The sequence below is a fragment of the Camelina sativa genome, unplaced genomic scaffold (assembly GCF_000633955.1).
Source record: "Camelina sativa cultivar DH55 unplaced genomic scaffold, Cs unpScaffold00462, whole genome shotgun sequence".
NCBI lineage: Eukaryota > Viridiplantae > Streptophyta > Magnoliopsida > Brassicales > Brassicaceae > Camelina > Camelina sativa.
Genome location: NW_010921703.1, coordinates 155584 through 172044, shown reverse-complemented (window position 1 = coordinate 172044; position 16461 = coordinate 155584). Strand labels below are relative to the sequence as shown.

Sequence of the window (16461 nt, the reverse complement as noted above, 5' to 3'; positions counted from 1 at the left end):
CATGGGTCAACGTATGGAGGACACTTTGCTGCATTCAAGACGGCCCAGAAAGTTTTACAAGCAGGTCTCTGGTGGCCTACTCTATTAAAGGATGCTCACACATTCATCACCAAGTGTGATGCTTGCCAAAGGATGNGCTCCTCCTTCTCCTCCTGTTTGTTGAATCTGTGCAGGGTACTTACCAGGTGCGAGGAAACAAACTTGGTGCTGAACTGGGAGAAATGCCACTTCATGGTCAGAGAAGGAATAGTCCTTGGGCACAAGATTTCCGAGAAAGGGATAGAGGTTGATAAGACCAAAGTTGAGGTTATGATGCAGTTGCAACCCCCAACCAATGTGAAAGATATCAGAAGTTTCCTTGGGCATGCAGGGTTTTACAAAAGGTTTATCAAGGATTTCTCCAAGATAGCCAGACCTCTTACCAGGTTGCTCTGCAAGGAGACAGAGTTCATCTTTGATGGTGAATGTTTGGAAACCTTCAAGCTTATCAAGGAAGCTCTGATATCTGCTCCAATAGTCCAAGCACCTAACTGGGACTATCCTTTCGAGATCATGTGCGATGCTTCTGATTACGCAGTTGGAGCTGTTCTGGGACAGCGAATTGATAAGAAGTTGCATGTCATCTACTATGCAAGCAGGACCCTTGACGACGCACAAGGAAGATACGCCACCACTGAGAAGGAGTTGCTGGCAGTAGTGTTTGCATTTGAGAAGTTCAGGAGCTACTTGGTTGGTTCAAAAGTGATTGTCTACACGGACCATGCTGCACTGAGGTACATCTACGCAAAGAAGGACACCAAGCCTAGACTTCTGAGATGGATACTTCTTTTGCAAGAGTTTGATATGGAGATCCTCGATAAAAAGGGGATTGAGAATGGAGTCGCTGATCACCTCTCAAGAATGCGGATTGAAGACATGGTCCCCATTAATGACTCAATGCCTGAAGAGCAACTAATGGTGTTTGAGACTCTGAATAAGAGTACATACGCCGGGTTAGAGTTGGAGATGGTTGAAGCACTGTCACTGAAGGAAGACAAGTTTCCATGGTATGCAGACCTTGTCAACTACTTGATCTGTGGAGAGGTTCCCAAGAGTTTGGACAGCTACAACAGGAAGAAGTTCTTCAGAGATGTCAACCACTACTTCTGGGATGAGCCTTACTTGTTCAAGAGAGGGTCTGATGGTCTGTTCAGAAGGTGTATAGCAGAAGAGGAAGTACAGGGTGTGCTTGAGCACTGTCATGGGTCAACGTATGGAGGACACTTTGCTGCATTCAAGACGGCCCAGAAAGTTTTACAAGCAGGTCTCTGGTGGCCTACTCTATTCAAGGATGCTCACACATTCATCACCAAGTGTGATGCTTGCCAAAGGATGGGTAATATCACAAGAAGGAATGAGATGCCTCAGAACCCAATCTTGGAAGTGGAAATATTCGATGTCTGGGGGATTGACTTCATGGGTCCCTTCAACCCTAAATCAAATGGCAACGAATACATCTTAGTGGCAGTTGACTATGTTTCTAAGTGGGTTGAAGCTATTGCAAGTCCCACCAACGATCATAAGGTTGTCTTGAAGCTGTTCAAAAGCATCATCTTCCCAAGGTATGGAGTACCAAGAGCTGTAATCAGTGATGGAGGAAGTCACTTTGTCAACAAGGTCTTTGATGGTATGCTGAAGAAGTATGGGGTGAAACACAAAGTAGCGACTGCTTATCACCCCCAAACCAGTGGGAAAGTAGAACTCTCCAACAAGCAGATTAAGGGGATCCTGTCAAGAATTGTTGGGTTGTCTAGGAAGGATTGGTCTATGAAGCTGGATGAGACTCTCTGGGCTTACAGAACAGCTTACAAGACACCAATTGGAAGAACACCGTTTCAGTTGGTGTATGGTAAAGCATGTCACCTTCCTGTGGAGGTTGAATACAAGGCGCTTTGGGCTATTAAGATGTTAAATCTGAACATTGATAAAGCACAAGCCAAGAGAGTTGTTGATCTACATGAGCTTGAGGAAATCAGACTTGATGCTTATGAAAGCTCCAAAATCTATAAGGAGAGAACCAAGGCTTTTCATGACAAGAAGATTGTTGTGAAGGAACTAAAGTCTGGAGATCAAGTCTTGCTTTTCAACTCCAGACTTAAGTTGGTTCCTGGCAAGCTCAAGTCAAGATGGTCTAGACCATTTGAGATTAAAGAGGTTTTGCCATACGGATCAGTAACTCTGCTGAACAAGGATGGTAGTGAATTCACAGTAAATGGACAAAGGGTCAAGAAGTACCTTGCAGATCAAAAGATTCCGGAGGGGTCCTCTGTGCCTCTCTGTGATCCTCCAAAAGCCTAAAAGAAACAGGAAGTCAAGCTTAGAGACTTAAAACAAGCTCACTTGGGAGGAAGTCCCATGTTTATCCCTGTATATATTTCTTTTTATTGCTATTTAGGTTGTTTTTGTTAGTTTTATGATTTTCTCAGGTTTTTAAAAGAAAAATCAAGTTCGTACACTATGTAGCTTGGCCCAACGCAGTGTGGTGATCGAGCTGGAGACGGAGTCAACACAAGTTAACAGAGCAGCATTGGATTCCTTCCCATTTTCGCACAGCTCCTAAAAGTGGGTAGAACACGTTTTAAATCTTGTCCACCAAACTCAAGCTCGGTCCCACCACATGTCTCCTCCAACTCCACCATGTCTCCCACAAGACAACACAAAGCTGTCTCCTCTCACCCATCAAGTCGAGTTCTATCATCTCTCCACTATAAACAAAAGACTAAGTCACACTCTTCTTCACTCAACTTTGCATATCTCGTCTCTCTCTCTAAATCGTTTAAGCTTAGCCATACATTTCATCAACCTTAGCTTTTGCGATTCTTGCTCTCTCTCAAGTTCTCTAAGCTTCATCTCTGTTTCTCACCATGTTTAACAAGCTTAGATGGAAACCCAGGTACTTTCCTTGCGAGATGATTTCGCTTCATTGGCGGAAATTAAGAGCTCGATCGAGCTCGTTATTTCTGGTTACGCGTTTCTCTGTTCTTATTTTCGGTCAAGCTCAAGTTCTTGTTAAGTCCCTTCTAAGTTTGTTTTAACTTCACACTTAGAGAGAAAAAGCTTGAGATGAATTACTAGGGATGAAAGAAACCATGATTCGCGATTTTTTTTTTTAGAGCTCGATCGAGCTCATCTTTTTTGGCTTCGTGTTTCAGTCGAGCTGTATTATTTTCGTTGTGCCATGTTTCTCTGTTTCTTAAGCTTGAGCTCTGTTTTGTTGCAATTAGTGTCTACAAGCTCGGTTGAAATAGCATTTAGAAGAGAAAGCTTGAGAATCGCCGCTAGGTTGATAGAAGAAGCGGTTTTGGTCTTCGCATAAAGGAGCTCGATCGAGCTCCACCTAAACAGCTCTAACACTTTTTCATTCCTATTCTTCGCATTGCAGTACCAAGCCACTTGATGCTGAGCTGGCTAGAAGCATCACTGACAAGAGGCGGAGATACATTGAAGCAGAAGAGGAAGAAGAGGAGGAACCACCAGTGGTTGAGGCAGAAGAAGAAGCAGAGGGTTCGCGTCTGACACAAAAGGAAGCTGCAGCCAAAGTAATAAGGCTAGCCAAAGCTAGAGGGTCACGCGCTTCAGCCGAACCTCAAGTAGACGACGTACAAAACGTGGAGCCAGTGCAACCTTCTAGGAGATCACTGGATACAACAGCTCGACGAACAATCCATCCACGGCGGTCACTGTCTCACGATAGAAACCCATAAACTCAGGATCGAGTTGTTAGCTCTGGGGAGTCGTCACGTAGGAGAGCTGAAATAGCTCAAGGAAAAAGACCAGTGGGGCGAGTAAGGCAGATTCAGGAGGATTTAACAGATTCAGAGGAATACACACCGCCAGCCACACCGTCAGGGGAGCAGCTCACTCCACAAGACTACTATAACCTCTTCATGGAATGCGATTTCGCTGCAACAAGATACCCGCATCGCTCTACCATGCGCAAGCTTGGAATTAAAGAGGACGTTGAGCTCCTATTCAAAAACTGTGGTCTTGGAAATTTTATGAGGTGTAACCGTGAAGCATACAAAGATGAAACCTGCCAGTTCCTCGCTTCTCTCAACGTGTACTACTATGAAGAAAGCGATGAAGACAAGTCTGGGCTAGGCTATTTTACATTCACGATCCACGGAAAGCGCTACTCTTGCAGCATCACCAACTTAGAGAAGTTGTTTGGTTTCCCTAGCGGGACGGAAACCTGCCCCGACTTTGACGACAAAGAGTTGAAGGCACTTTGGAAAACTATCAGCAATGGTGGTTACACATCCTCGAGAAGCAAGAGCAACGAAATTAGGAGTCCGGCCATCAGATACTTTCACAAATGTGTTGCAAGCACTTTCTTTGCGCGCCAAGCTACCGGGACAGTCAACGAGAGTGAGCTTCAGATGATTGATCTTGCTCTTCAGAGCCTCCTCCCAACCACAACAGATGGCACTGTGCTTCGGGGAGACGGGTCAGACACACCTCTTTCCGTATATTTGTTAAGGCAGTTCCTAGCCTACCGCGATTGGGTAGTCAAAAACCGTGGGAAGAAGAATAACACGTTGACTGTTGGCGGGATAATCACTCCTATCCTATCCAATCGTGGTGTCCCCTTGCGCTCAGATCTTCATGAACCTCGCTCGTTGGATATGGGGTATCTGAAGAAAGCACTGTTTCTTGACCATGGAGTGCATGAAGACAAGCTTATGTTTCGTTTCCATCACCCACGCATTGGTGACGCTAGGGTCTTACTTCCTAACCCAACTCTCACTACGCTGGAGGACATTCACAACATCTGGTTCCTCCCAAACCCTGCGGATCTCCACTACCCTGAAGGCACTCAACCTGACACGGCAGGAGCTGTTAACTCGCCTGACCCGCAGCCTATGGACATATCTGAAGAAGAGTCACCTCAGCAGTTCTGGTTCACACAGCCTCCTTCTCCTAAGCAGAGCAGGCACATGAAAGGCACCAACAGGAATATCAGCCTTCTGCAGCGATGGAACAAACTTCAGGATAAATCTTACAAAGCTCTGCGAGGAACGGTGAAGGAGTTAACAAATTCTGTGAAAGGATTGACGCTTCGGGTCACTAAACTTGAAGNACAGCTCGAGCTAGTTCCTTCGAACCTGCCAGACCCAGTTCCTTTGAGCAAAACCAGAGAAAGCGCAAAGCAGTTAAACTACCATCAAGCTCGAAGAGAGGCTTCCCTGTTTCACTGGATATCGAAGATGAACACGCCAGCTCGACCCAACACGACCCATCATCCTACCCTCCCACCGCTGGTTACACCCTGGAGAGCATGGATGCCTACCTTGACTCCCAATTCTCCTAAACGACCAAGTAACACTCCTCACTCATTTGTTTATACCATTGCATTTCATTTAGTTTGTTTTCTTTGTCTTTTGAACTCTCCTTCAAATTTTTGTTACACAAGGGACTGTGTAATTTAAGTTTGGGGGAGGGTTTGAGATGTATATAACTTGTTTTCTTTGTCTCTTATTTTCAAATTTTGCATCATTGAGTCTGCATACATATAAGGCATAGAAAACCCAAAAAAATTTGAAATTTTTTTAAATTTTCAAAAAAAAAAAGAGTGTTCATATAGTTGTAGTTGCATTTTAGATTAAGTCTTGCTTTCTTTTTAGTAGTTTGTACATATGCAGTAGTTTGTGCATATGTGTTAGGGGTCTGTGATGAGTTTGCCTCGTAGACATGCTGATTTACTAGATAAATTCAATGCCCAAGTTATTAGTTGTCTAACGCATGATCTAGCGAACCTGAAGTAAAACCGCACCATGTTTAGAATTCACAACTCTGCATTCTTGTCTAGATGGAAACATGTTGCGATCTGATGCCTTTCCTATTTACTTGAACTTAATCTTGACTCATAATTATCATGTTTTAAGCACTGAATCTGAACTCATGGATACCAATATACATACTTGGATTTTCTTTCACCTTTATACCACTCTTGGCTAATCCAAGTAGCTGATTCCCATTATTGGAACAGTTTCCCCCACCATTAGCCTACCCTTCTTTCAAGCCAAAATTATCTCTGTGTGTGAGGCCTTATTTTTCGGATTGAGCTTGGTAGAAAGTGTTAGGTCTGAGCCGACAGGAATGGAACCTTGTGTAGTTCTAGTTCGCGTTATCCGGACTAGATAGGACTAGGTGGGAACTTGTTACAGGGGTTTGGGATTCAATGTGTGCAGAAAGGAAAAGAAAAGAATGAAAAGAAAGGATAAAGTCTCTAGGAGGGGTAATCTGTCTCTAAATATGAAAGTCTAGTAAAGGATTTGGGGAATGCAAAGTAAAAAAAAAAAAGAAAGATGGTTCTAAGAAAAGAAAAGAAAGTTGTCAAAGAATGTATAGCAAAAGCTTTTGAAGTCTTAAGAAATAAGAAGGAAAAGAGGACCATAGTGTTTTAGATAAGAAACCCCAAATCCGCTAGGCAAAATCAAAAAGAAACCTCTCCTGAGACTTGGTACAAAAGGGTGAATGGGTATGATCAAAAGAGCTAAAAGCTGAAGGGTAGAGTTAGGACAATCTGGGTTTAGAGAATTAGGAGTCAAACGCTTGGGTACTCTCGGGTAGACAAGGTTTTATTCCTGTATGCATTTGTTGGTCCTTACCTTTAGCCTTCTCCCAAAAGCTCAATCCATTTTCTTGAGAGAACCCTGATCAAAAACGATGAACCTACTCTAAAGGAGATCACCTTTATCTCCATCCTTTTCTTACCAAACCAAATGAGTTCATAGGCAGTGTTTAAGCTTGATTCACGGTTCCAATTCAATGAATGTTAAAGGGATAGGTTGATTTGAATGCATGTCAAAGTTGAAACAGAGGCTAAGGCGTGTAAGGAAGAGCATGGCTAAAGTTTTTAAGTAGGACTCTCTCTCTCTTTGCGTTTTACAATTACTAACTTGGACATTGATTTTACCTATTTTATCAGCATGTTTTGGTTCTGAGCCCCCTCCTTCAAACCTCTTCTTCAAGCTTAATCTTGATTATTTGCTTGAGGGCAAGCAAGAAATAAGTTTGGGGGAGTTGATGTATCTGCATTTTACTTGTTTTAGATCCTCATTTGCATTCACTTTAGCATCATTTCATCCTGTGTTTGTAGCATTTGCGTCTCATTCTTGCATAAATTCACTCACTTAGTAGTTTTCCATTAGCATTGCATACATTGTTGCATATGGAGTTGTTATCAGGTTTTGGAGAGCTTTTGGGAACACGAAGCTGAGCAGAGTGCAAGGCGAAAGAGAGCTCGATCGAGCTGGGAAGACGAAGTGAAGCAGAGGAAGTGGAACCAAGGCAGAATGACCAACTGAAGTGGAATCTAGCCTAACGCATGCAGAGCAGAAGACAAGGCGGAGCGACTGACACAGGAGGCAGAGCTCGATCGATTAAAAGAAAGGACGGTCGAGCTGTCTGAGACAAAGAAGAGCTCGATCGAGCTGAAGTGGAACGCGAAACCAAAGCTAAACAAGAGTAGAAAGCATAGCTCGATCGAGGTGTTGGAAGCAGAGGAGAGCGAGATCGTGCTAAGCATCAACCGACTTAAAAATCGTTGACTTTGACTAGGGTTTTCACAAGTTTAGTATAAATATGTCTCATTTGTTTAGACTTGAGAGGATCCTTTTGAGCTATTTTCTAGAACTTCTCTCAAGAAACAAAACGTGTTTAAGGCTTTATAATTCGAATTCTCTTTTAATCTTTCAAGTTTTTATAGTTTTACATCTCTCTTTTATGCTTTAGTTTATATAATCTTGTTAATATCTCTTTAATCTCTTTTCATAATGTTGCTTATTGAATTTTCTGGGTTTGGGTTCTTGAGCTTCATGATTTCTGAGTAGTGTTCTTAGAGTTCTTGAGGTTGGGTGAGATCCATGAGGTTTTCTTAGTCTTTTCTAGGGTTTTGATGTTTAAATCTTTTAGATCCCTTCTGGATTAGTGTTCTTCATGCTAGCTTCTTTCTGATCATCTGAAGCTTGACCCGAGGCATTTCCACCCGAGAGGGCTTGGTGAAATGTCTGATCTAGCTAATACCGGAGATTTACGTGCCTAGCCTAAGAGATTAGTTGTCTAGGGTGTTTATTGACATTGATTGATTGGTTGTTAATGCCTGCCTTGTTATGCTTCGCTAAAGAGATTTAGGTCTGGAGGTAACTTGGCTTGAGGGTCTCTGTCACGAGAGTGGATTGACCTGTTGTTGAATCTTTCGTCTAGGGATAGCGTTGTTTAAAATTTTATCGAATCTTTGTATTAAGACTAAGTTACTTCATGGATCACTGATACCCAGCCTCACGAGCTCTCTTTTATCATCTGTTTGCATCAGTTTACGTTTTGCTTGTTTCGTTTAGCTTTGCTTACTTTTGTTAGTCACTGCTTACTTTTGTTAGTCACTGCTTACTTTTGTTAGTCACTGCTTAGCTTTGTTAGTCACTGCTTAGTTTTGCTATTAGTTCTCCTTTTCTTTTGTTGCTTGCTCACTTAGGTTGTTAGAAAATCAAAACTAAGGTTCGCTTGACTTAGCTAGATTTGATTGCATCTTTTGTGGTTAATAGCTCACCCATTTGGTTTGACACCCTTTGTACTACAATGACAATTTAAGTGCTTAGGGAATTGAACTTCAGTAGAGAAGTAAAATCTTATTATCACCCCCAGATTAGTTCCTGAACCACCACTATGAAATCTCGCCTTTTGTCCCCAAACAAGACCTTGATTACGCACTTGTAGAGGGAAACCAGAAGAACTCGAGGCACCACCCCGAAACTGTTGTTGTCTCCTCTCATTGGACTGCTCTGGTTGGAAATCCAAAGCCCGTTTCACATGCTTCCGTGGCTTCTCCCATCCACCATCATTGTGTACAGAGCCTTGTTTGATCATGCCCTATTGTCGCTGTCCACCCCTGTTATCCACAGGAACAGCTTGAGCCTTTTTCAGCACCGGACAGACCAACACATCATGTGTTAGACGAAAGCAGTGCTTACAGTACCTAGTAAGCTTCTCATAGTCAATAGAGACCACCACTTCATCACATGTATCAAACGGAACCACCATGTGGAAAAGCAATGGGTTGAAACCGTTCACTGTGACACAAATGCTACCCGTATCCTCATCCAACTCCTTAATTCTACCCACCTTCTTCCCAATAGCTTCTAAAGTCGCTAGCTCCCACAAGTGCATAGGGATACCACCCACCTTCACCCAGAAACTGATTGCCGAAGGATACGAATCAGATACGATAGGTTCCCATCTTACCAATGAGAACATCCAGCCATCAAAATGATAAGGACCATTGAGCAAGACCTCCTGAAGATCTGTTTCTTCCTCAAAATTGAACTGAAATGTTTCCTACCCCAAATCTGCTCCCAAGACTTTAGCTTCCAGCTTCCAAATCTTAGGCAGGTTAGCAATCAAGGACTCCATCCTCTGAACTGCTGGATTCATTAACCTCCCTATCAGAGTAAGAGAGAATTGTTGAATTCGCTGAGCCAAAACTGTACTAGAAATCTTGACAACCTCAGTACGCACCAAAGCCGCCTTGCCTTTGTTTAGGGCCAATTGAGCCATGAGCTTGCGCAGAACCGTTGACAGAAGGAACCACTGAAACTCAAAAAGGACAACTCCGACAATGGTGTACCAACAAACCCAGTAGTAAATAAAAGAGAGTGGGATAATGGTGTTAAACAATCTTCCTCGCTCCCAGCTAGATATATGATTACCAAATAAAATCACCAATCGTTGCAAGATCAAATACCATATCCTCTTAATTACCAAACGATCCCAAGATTGTAAATAAACAAATATTCTCATTCCCATCGACGACCACAAACAAAGAAAGAAGATCCCATTACCCGCTGGCTTAGAGATCGTATCCTCAAAACCCGAAATCCTATCCTCAATCCAAATGAAGATATAAACACCCAGGATTAATTCAGGATTCGTATCATTCCAATCAGCCAGAAAAGGAAGATCCAAAATCAACCAACCTTGGCCGCAAAGCCAACCACATGACCATGAGAATCGTCGAAAAGCTCTCGCAGCCCTTAATCACACAACCCATAAACCCGCAGATCCCCAACTTGGAGCCGAATCTGAAATTAATTGACCATATCTCTCAAGATTTCGAAACCGAACAGCCATCGGCTGTCGAAATCTACACCCAGTAAGAGAAATCGAGAGACCTTCCCTCAATCTCCTCCCTTCATCACCGGGATTATCCATCTCAGATCAAAACTGAAAAAATCGCATTCACTATCGCCATCTCCTATTGTGATGTTTTACTATGATAATGCTAAATTTTAAAATAGAGGGTTATTGTTGACTTCTTTATTTTGTTTGTTTATTTATAATTTTTTTCATTGATTTGTTTGGTTTTAGTAAACTTATTTCATTTTACGTTGACTTATAATATAGTTGACCTGTTGAACTGTCGACTTATAGTTTATTTCTCTCGATTTAATTGTTTACATTGTTGACTTATATTACGAGAGTCGACTTATTTTTTTCACAATTGATTTTTTACATTATCGACTTTTTTGAACTGTTAATTTTTTTAACTTTAAATGTTTTTCTTAAAAACAAATAATTACAAAAAAAAATTGAAACTATTTAACTTATATTGAAACTATTTAACTTTGAAAAAAATTGAAACTATTTAACTATTTAAATTGAAACTATTTAACTTAAAATAAAAAATAAAAATTTATCAGTACCTTATTATAAAAAAAATATTTGTCAAAGAAATTCATTTATTTAAATGTTTTTCGTTTTTAAAATTTTTAATTGTTAATTAAGGGTAAAAATGTCATTTTGTGCAATAATATAGATACATTTCAAATACTTGAAAATTTTAGTGTATATTTCAAATTTCCTATAAAAATTCAGATACACAATCAAATTATTTCCTTTTGTTATTGACTAATAAGAGAACTTGGAAATATATATAAGATATCAAATATCTTTATTTGTGTATATTATTTGCCTTTGATAAATATGTATTTTTACTCTCATTTATTCAATCGACATTCAGTAGGAGGGACAGGATATCTAGGCCGATCAGAACAATAATCATATGTCATGTACTTTGCTCTCACATTCTCCATTGCCTTCTGTTCGTTTGCACTTAACCTACTATACGTCCTATTGTTCCACCAGTACCTAGTCGAACCACAAACTTTCCTATCATTACTCTGACCATCTAGGCGACAGCCATGTTCGGGGAAGCCTTGGAACTGGGCCTTAAAAGGAGCATATGCCCAATTAATCTTGTCCTTACCACCGTTTGTCGCCCAATCTTCACCATTCCAAAGACTAGCCACTAGTTGCATGGGCTTTGATGGATAGTTCACGCCAAACCTGTTATTCTTGAACACTCTTATTGGAATTTTGTCGACGTAAAACCTGTTAACAAACCATCCAAAAAGATTGACTTAGATAAGAGAAGATTTTGCATAAAGAGAAAGGAAGGAGAAGAAAAGAAAAAAACGTACACAATATGATACGGGTTCCAAAGAATCCCATAAGTGTGGAAACTTGTGGTGGGATCGAACCAAAGAACAAACTTTTGTTCTCTATTTCCTTGTCCATTGGTAAACACATTTGTTTGGATTCCTATCGGTTTCCCTTGTCTATTCCCTAAGAACTCAAAGTCGACCTCATCGTGGGTGTCTCCTTTTGAAGTCAACTGTAACCAATACATTAACATATTAAAATAAAATAAAAAAAGAAAATTCACAATGTTGAAACTCCAAATTTATCGTAGAGGAAAGAAAAATGTGAACGTACATAGAAAGCAGTGACAACACCGGCAGAATCTCGTGGAGGCAATTTGATTCTCATTTGAAAGAATCCTGATCCGTAATGGCTTTTAGACTCAAAGCCAGAACCTATTAATTAGTATTGTAGGTTGTGTCAAACTATTTATGATGTTTTGTATACATTTCAATATTTCATATCATATATATATATATATATATATATATATGTATCTTGTATCTTTTTTTATTAACAATACTCACTATACATATATTAAAAAAAAAACAGTCATTACCAAAATTTAAAAACCAATAAAATGGTCATTTGGGTTAATAATATTTTGGAAAAAAATTAAAAAAACAAAAATATATAAGAAAATGACTTCAATACACACATAAACCATTAAAACATGACTTGGTATTTGGAAAGTAAAAACAAAGGAAATGAACCTGATGACTGATCCATGGAAAGCTCAACTTCTTTCCCTTGGTTGAGTTTTAAGACATGATTTTGTCCCCACGTTACGATGTAGTTCTTATCAAAATCTATACCTCCACGACCACGAGCCCTAGCATTAGCCGTAAACATCAAGAAGAGTACCGAAACAAATTCAAATAATGAAAACATATATTCTATCCTATTCATTTTTAAATGTCAGGTTGAGTTATCTATTATCTCAGGGAGTAAAGAGCTCCTCTATTTATATTCCTTTATATTCGTTTGTCAAGAAATAGAGGCTTAACAGTTTAGGTAATTTCATGTTTTGTGTAGATAAAAAAAAATGGAAGTACGTGATTATCTATAATTCAAAGTCATACGTGCTTGTTTACACTTACATTTATACCAAAATTCTGGTCAACAAAATGTTTATTTTTACTATTACGTAGATATGTGAAAAACTCTTACCTGTAATGACATATCATAAAACAAAATACCATTTATATGATATTTTTTTCTAAAACAATCAATATATTTTTTTTTTTGGTCAATATTCAGTATTCAATTTGATATTTTAGAAGATTCTAGAGTATTTTTAAAATCATTTGTTATTCAATTGATGATTCTAAAAAATCTTTTAAAATCCTATGTTATTCAATTTTAAATTTATGTAAAATCATTTAAAATAATCTAAAATCTCTTGTTATTCAATAATGCATTTATAAAACTTACTTGAAATCTAGTGGTATTAAAAATATCACAACTTTTTTTAAAAAAATGCTTTTTTAAAAATACTATGTTATTCAATTTGAAATTTATGTAAAATCATTTAAAATAATCTAAAATCTCTTGTTATTCAATAATAGATTTATAAAACTTACTTGAAATCTAGTGGTATTCAAAATATCACAACTTTTTTAAAAAATGCTATTTTGAATGATTCTGCAATATGAGTAACAAAATCCTATCTTTTAAGGTAGAATTTTAGGGGGTGTATTGAAACCATGATTTTGGAAAATTTGATGGGATTTAGGAAAATTTGGAATTTTGATAGATTTTAGGGAAGTTGATATGATTTTCTGTAATTTCAAATCCCACCTAAAACCATGGGATTTGAATTTCTGTATTTTTAACTAAATAAATCTTCTCAAATCCTTCAGAATCCCTAAAAGTCATTAAAATCCAAATCCACAAACAGTTTTGAATAATAGTGGATTTTAAAGTAGATTTTTAAATTATCAGTTCAATAACAATGATTTTAAATAGATTTTTTAACTCCATAATTGAATAACATAGTATTTGTAATTTTTACACAAATCTATATATATAAAATTACCTTTTCTCACTTCTGGTGTTACAATCGTCAGCGACCTCTTCAATTTATTTTGGGTATTAGGGTTATTTAAAAGCCCACAAGACATTCATAGAAGTATCTAATTTTGGGCCCATTATTTAAATCAATCTAAACCTAATTACGCCTATCGTCGGCGGCTAGAGGGACGATCGACCTTCACACGTATCTCCCTTCCTTAACTCGCGATCCATGCCGTTTCACCGTCTCATGTTTCGTTACAAACAATTTACTTTTACCCAACCTTCTATGTCTTCCTTCACCATTGTTACGGTTTTGTTTGTAACGCATGTTTTTGTTGTTCCATCTTCTCGCATCTATTGTACAGTCCACTACTTCTTCCTTAAATTTTCGTAAGTTTTTCTTCTATTTAAAGCAATCTCTAGCATTTTCTTTTTCCCAATTTTCGTTTCCCTTCTTCCAAATATGAATTCCGTTTTTGTTTCGTTCGGTGACCTCAAAGCTAGTCGACTTGACCAACAAATCGTAGGAAGGATTCTCCATTTCTGGCCAGCTCGAAACGTCAAAAAAGGTGGACAACTCATGGGTGTTGATTTCCTTCTCATTGACGAAAAGGTTCCTTCTCTTTTATTTTTCCCCTTGATTCATTCTCTATTATTTACTTACCCTATCTAAATTGGTCCTCCTTTTCAAGTCTACTGTGATGCAAGGTTCCATCTACGTGACTCACCTTCCCAAATTTGAACACGCTCTGCCTGATGGGGCCATCTATATAATCTCTGCATTTGACGTCATTAGAAGCAACACCCGTTTCAAGGTGTCGGATTTCCACTTTTCTATACGGTTCACAGCAGCAACTCTTTTTGAGGAGGTGGAGGAGTCTTTCTGTGTTATTCCAAAAGAATTTTTCCGCATAAAGACACATGAAGATTTACTGTCCCTAGCGAACACTAATACGAAACTTCCAGGTATATTTAGATAATCCTTGATATATGTGTGAGATATGGTGCATCCTTGGTGGAGTTTCGTTAAAAGTAAATGTTCTTATTAATGCGTATGGTAGTGGAACTTAATTTGATCTGATAATGCTCTTATTAAATGTCATGGGCGAAGTTGTTTCCAGCAAATTGTATCATAATGGGATGACAAAAACTGTGGAGAGAATATTAGTACACCTGCGTCTTGAAAGGTTTTCCATCACCGTCTTCCATCAAATTCACCTATTACTGTATTACTCCTCTCCATTGGTTCACTTTTATTCCTTCACCACATGTTACTTTTTGTTTTAGTGGTGAGAAGGTCCGTTTAAGTGCATTTGACAAGCAGGCAACCTCACTGGAAAAGGTCTTTAGCAAGAAGGATGAGGGGACTTATATACTATTAGTGACCAATATAAACCCAAAGATATTTGCAGGTTCGACAGTTCATTTTCTATATTATTTGTGGTCAGTTTATTTGCAGCCAATATTCAAATATTATATTATTTCAAAACCACCCACACTCTCCAGGTGAACTGTATCTTAATGCTACGTCTGAGACTAAGTTTTATTCTGATGGAGACCTGACAACTACACAACAGTTCGCTGAAAGATATTTAAAGGGTTGTTTTTAAATCCTCTATATTTCACTCACTCAGTCAAACTTACACCAATGCTTAATTACACCAACAAATAGGTTGAAGCAGAGAGATAAAGAAGGAACCAATTTTAACGCACCATATCATGGAGTAGAGAAGATTGAGCATGTCTCCATTGAATAACTAAGTCATTTTGTTGCCACTGCAGAATCACAGGTATTTACCTCCTGATTATCTACTTATTTACTTTGGTTAAGAGGGGGGTATTCAACTTGTTTTTTTTAAGGATTTTGGAAGATTTTAATATTTTAGAATTTCGTAAGATTTAGGAGATGTTTAGGAGATTTGATTGTGTTTTAGATTTATTTTTATTTTTCTTTTAGATAATGAAATGTGATTCTATCAGATTCTATGAGATTTTATAGTAAACTTTGTGTGATTTTAAAATATTTTGCTGTAGATTTTTATTAATCGCTTATTTATAGAACTACTGTCGATCTAGACCAGAACAAAAACAAAAACAGAGTAATTAAGCTAAAAAGCTGCACGGCCACTGTTTTTTATGTTGCCAAGTCTTTTACGTTCATCATGGCTTCCACCTTCCAACTTCAGCATGTTTTTTTAGCTTAATTAATCACTAAACTCCAAAGATTGTCTATCTAGACAAGAACAAAAACAGAGTAAGGAGAAAGAGAGAGAGAGAAGCAAACATGATAAAGAGAGAGGCAAACTTGAGAGAGATTTACGACGACAAATTCTGGTATTAATTGTGAATTGTGATGTCTGAAAATTGTTGTTTACATTTGAGGATATATCTTGAAACCGTCTATCTCAAATTCTCTCAGGTCTAAAGAGCATACTAATACCCTACAGAAGCTACCTTTTGAAGATACAATATGGGCAAAATTTACTCGACTTTGGCTGGTTAATAGGCAACCTCAGCAAGAGAAGCTGGAGTTTCCAGAAGAATTGAGACATAATGAAGCAAATCAGAGTTACTCTGCAATCCCTGTAAGCCTTTCGGGTATCTTCGCTTTCGTTTTGTATATAGAAGTCGTAAAGAGAAGGAATCTGAGGATTAGGTTCGGTATTATAGATAAATATATATATGAAAATGTGGAAACGCTAGTAAGTGGTGTGTGTCTTTTAAACCCGACTCAGAACCACGCAAGAGATCAGTCAAGCGACTCTCGTTTAACCCATATCTGCCACACCCTCCATGAGACCCAAACTGACCTGAAAAAAAAACCAAAAAAACACCCAAAAGAAAACAGTTACACACTTAATCAGTCACAGTATTTATCTCGGTGAAAGAGAGACTAGAAAACGTTACCAATGGTGAAGCAGCTAAACA

General features: G+C 38.7%; 1 protein-coding gene and 1 long non-coding RNA gene across 2 annotated transcripts; one reads left to right on the top strand and one right to left on the bottom strand.

Annotated features, from left to right (window-relative positions):
• Nucleotides 1-11014: 11014 nt before the first annotated feature.
• On the bottom strand, nt 11015-12562 carry LOC104773138 (xyloglucan endotransglucosylase/hydrolase protein 2-like). Its single transcript, XM_010497703.2, has 4 exons — nt 12231-12562; nt 11812-11912; nt 11517-11710; nt 11015-11427 (listed from the first exon to the last, which is right to left on the bottom strand). Exons 1-4 carry the CDS (start codon nt 12424-12426, stop codon nt 11034-11036), a joined length of 885 nt encoding a protein of 294 aa, XP_010496005.1. The 5' UTR covers nt 12427-12562; the 3' UTR covers nt 11015-11033.
• Nucleotides 12563-15777: 3215 nt separating this feature from the next.
• Nucleotides 15778-15995, top strand: LOC109131536. Its single transcript, XR_002037139.1, has 2 exons — nt 15778-15867; nt 15953-15995. It is a non-coding gene; the product is annotated as an uncharacterized LOC109131536 (long non-coding RNA).
• Nucleotides 15996-16461: the final 466 nt, after the last annotated feature.

Bases quoted from the DNA above. Each gene is read 5' to 3' on its own strand.
- LOC104773138 (XM_010497703.2), bottom strand. From the start codon at position 12,426: ATGAATAGGATAGAATATATGTTTTCATTATTTGAATTTGTTTCGGTA. The intron at 11,913-12,230 runs GTTCATTTCCTT...ACTAATTAATAG, and splicing joins TTCCATGGATCAGTCATCAG to GTTCTGGCTTTGAGTCTAAA. The intron at 11,428-11,516 runs GTACGTTTTTTT...GTTTGTTAACAG, and splicing joins TGGAACCCGTATCATATTGT to GTTTTACGTCGACAAAATTC.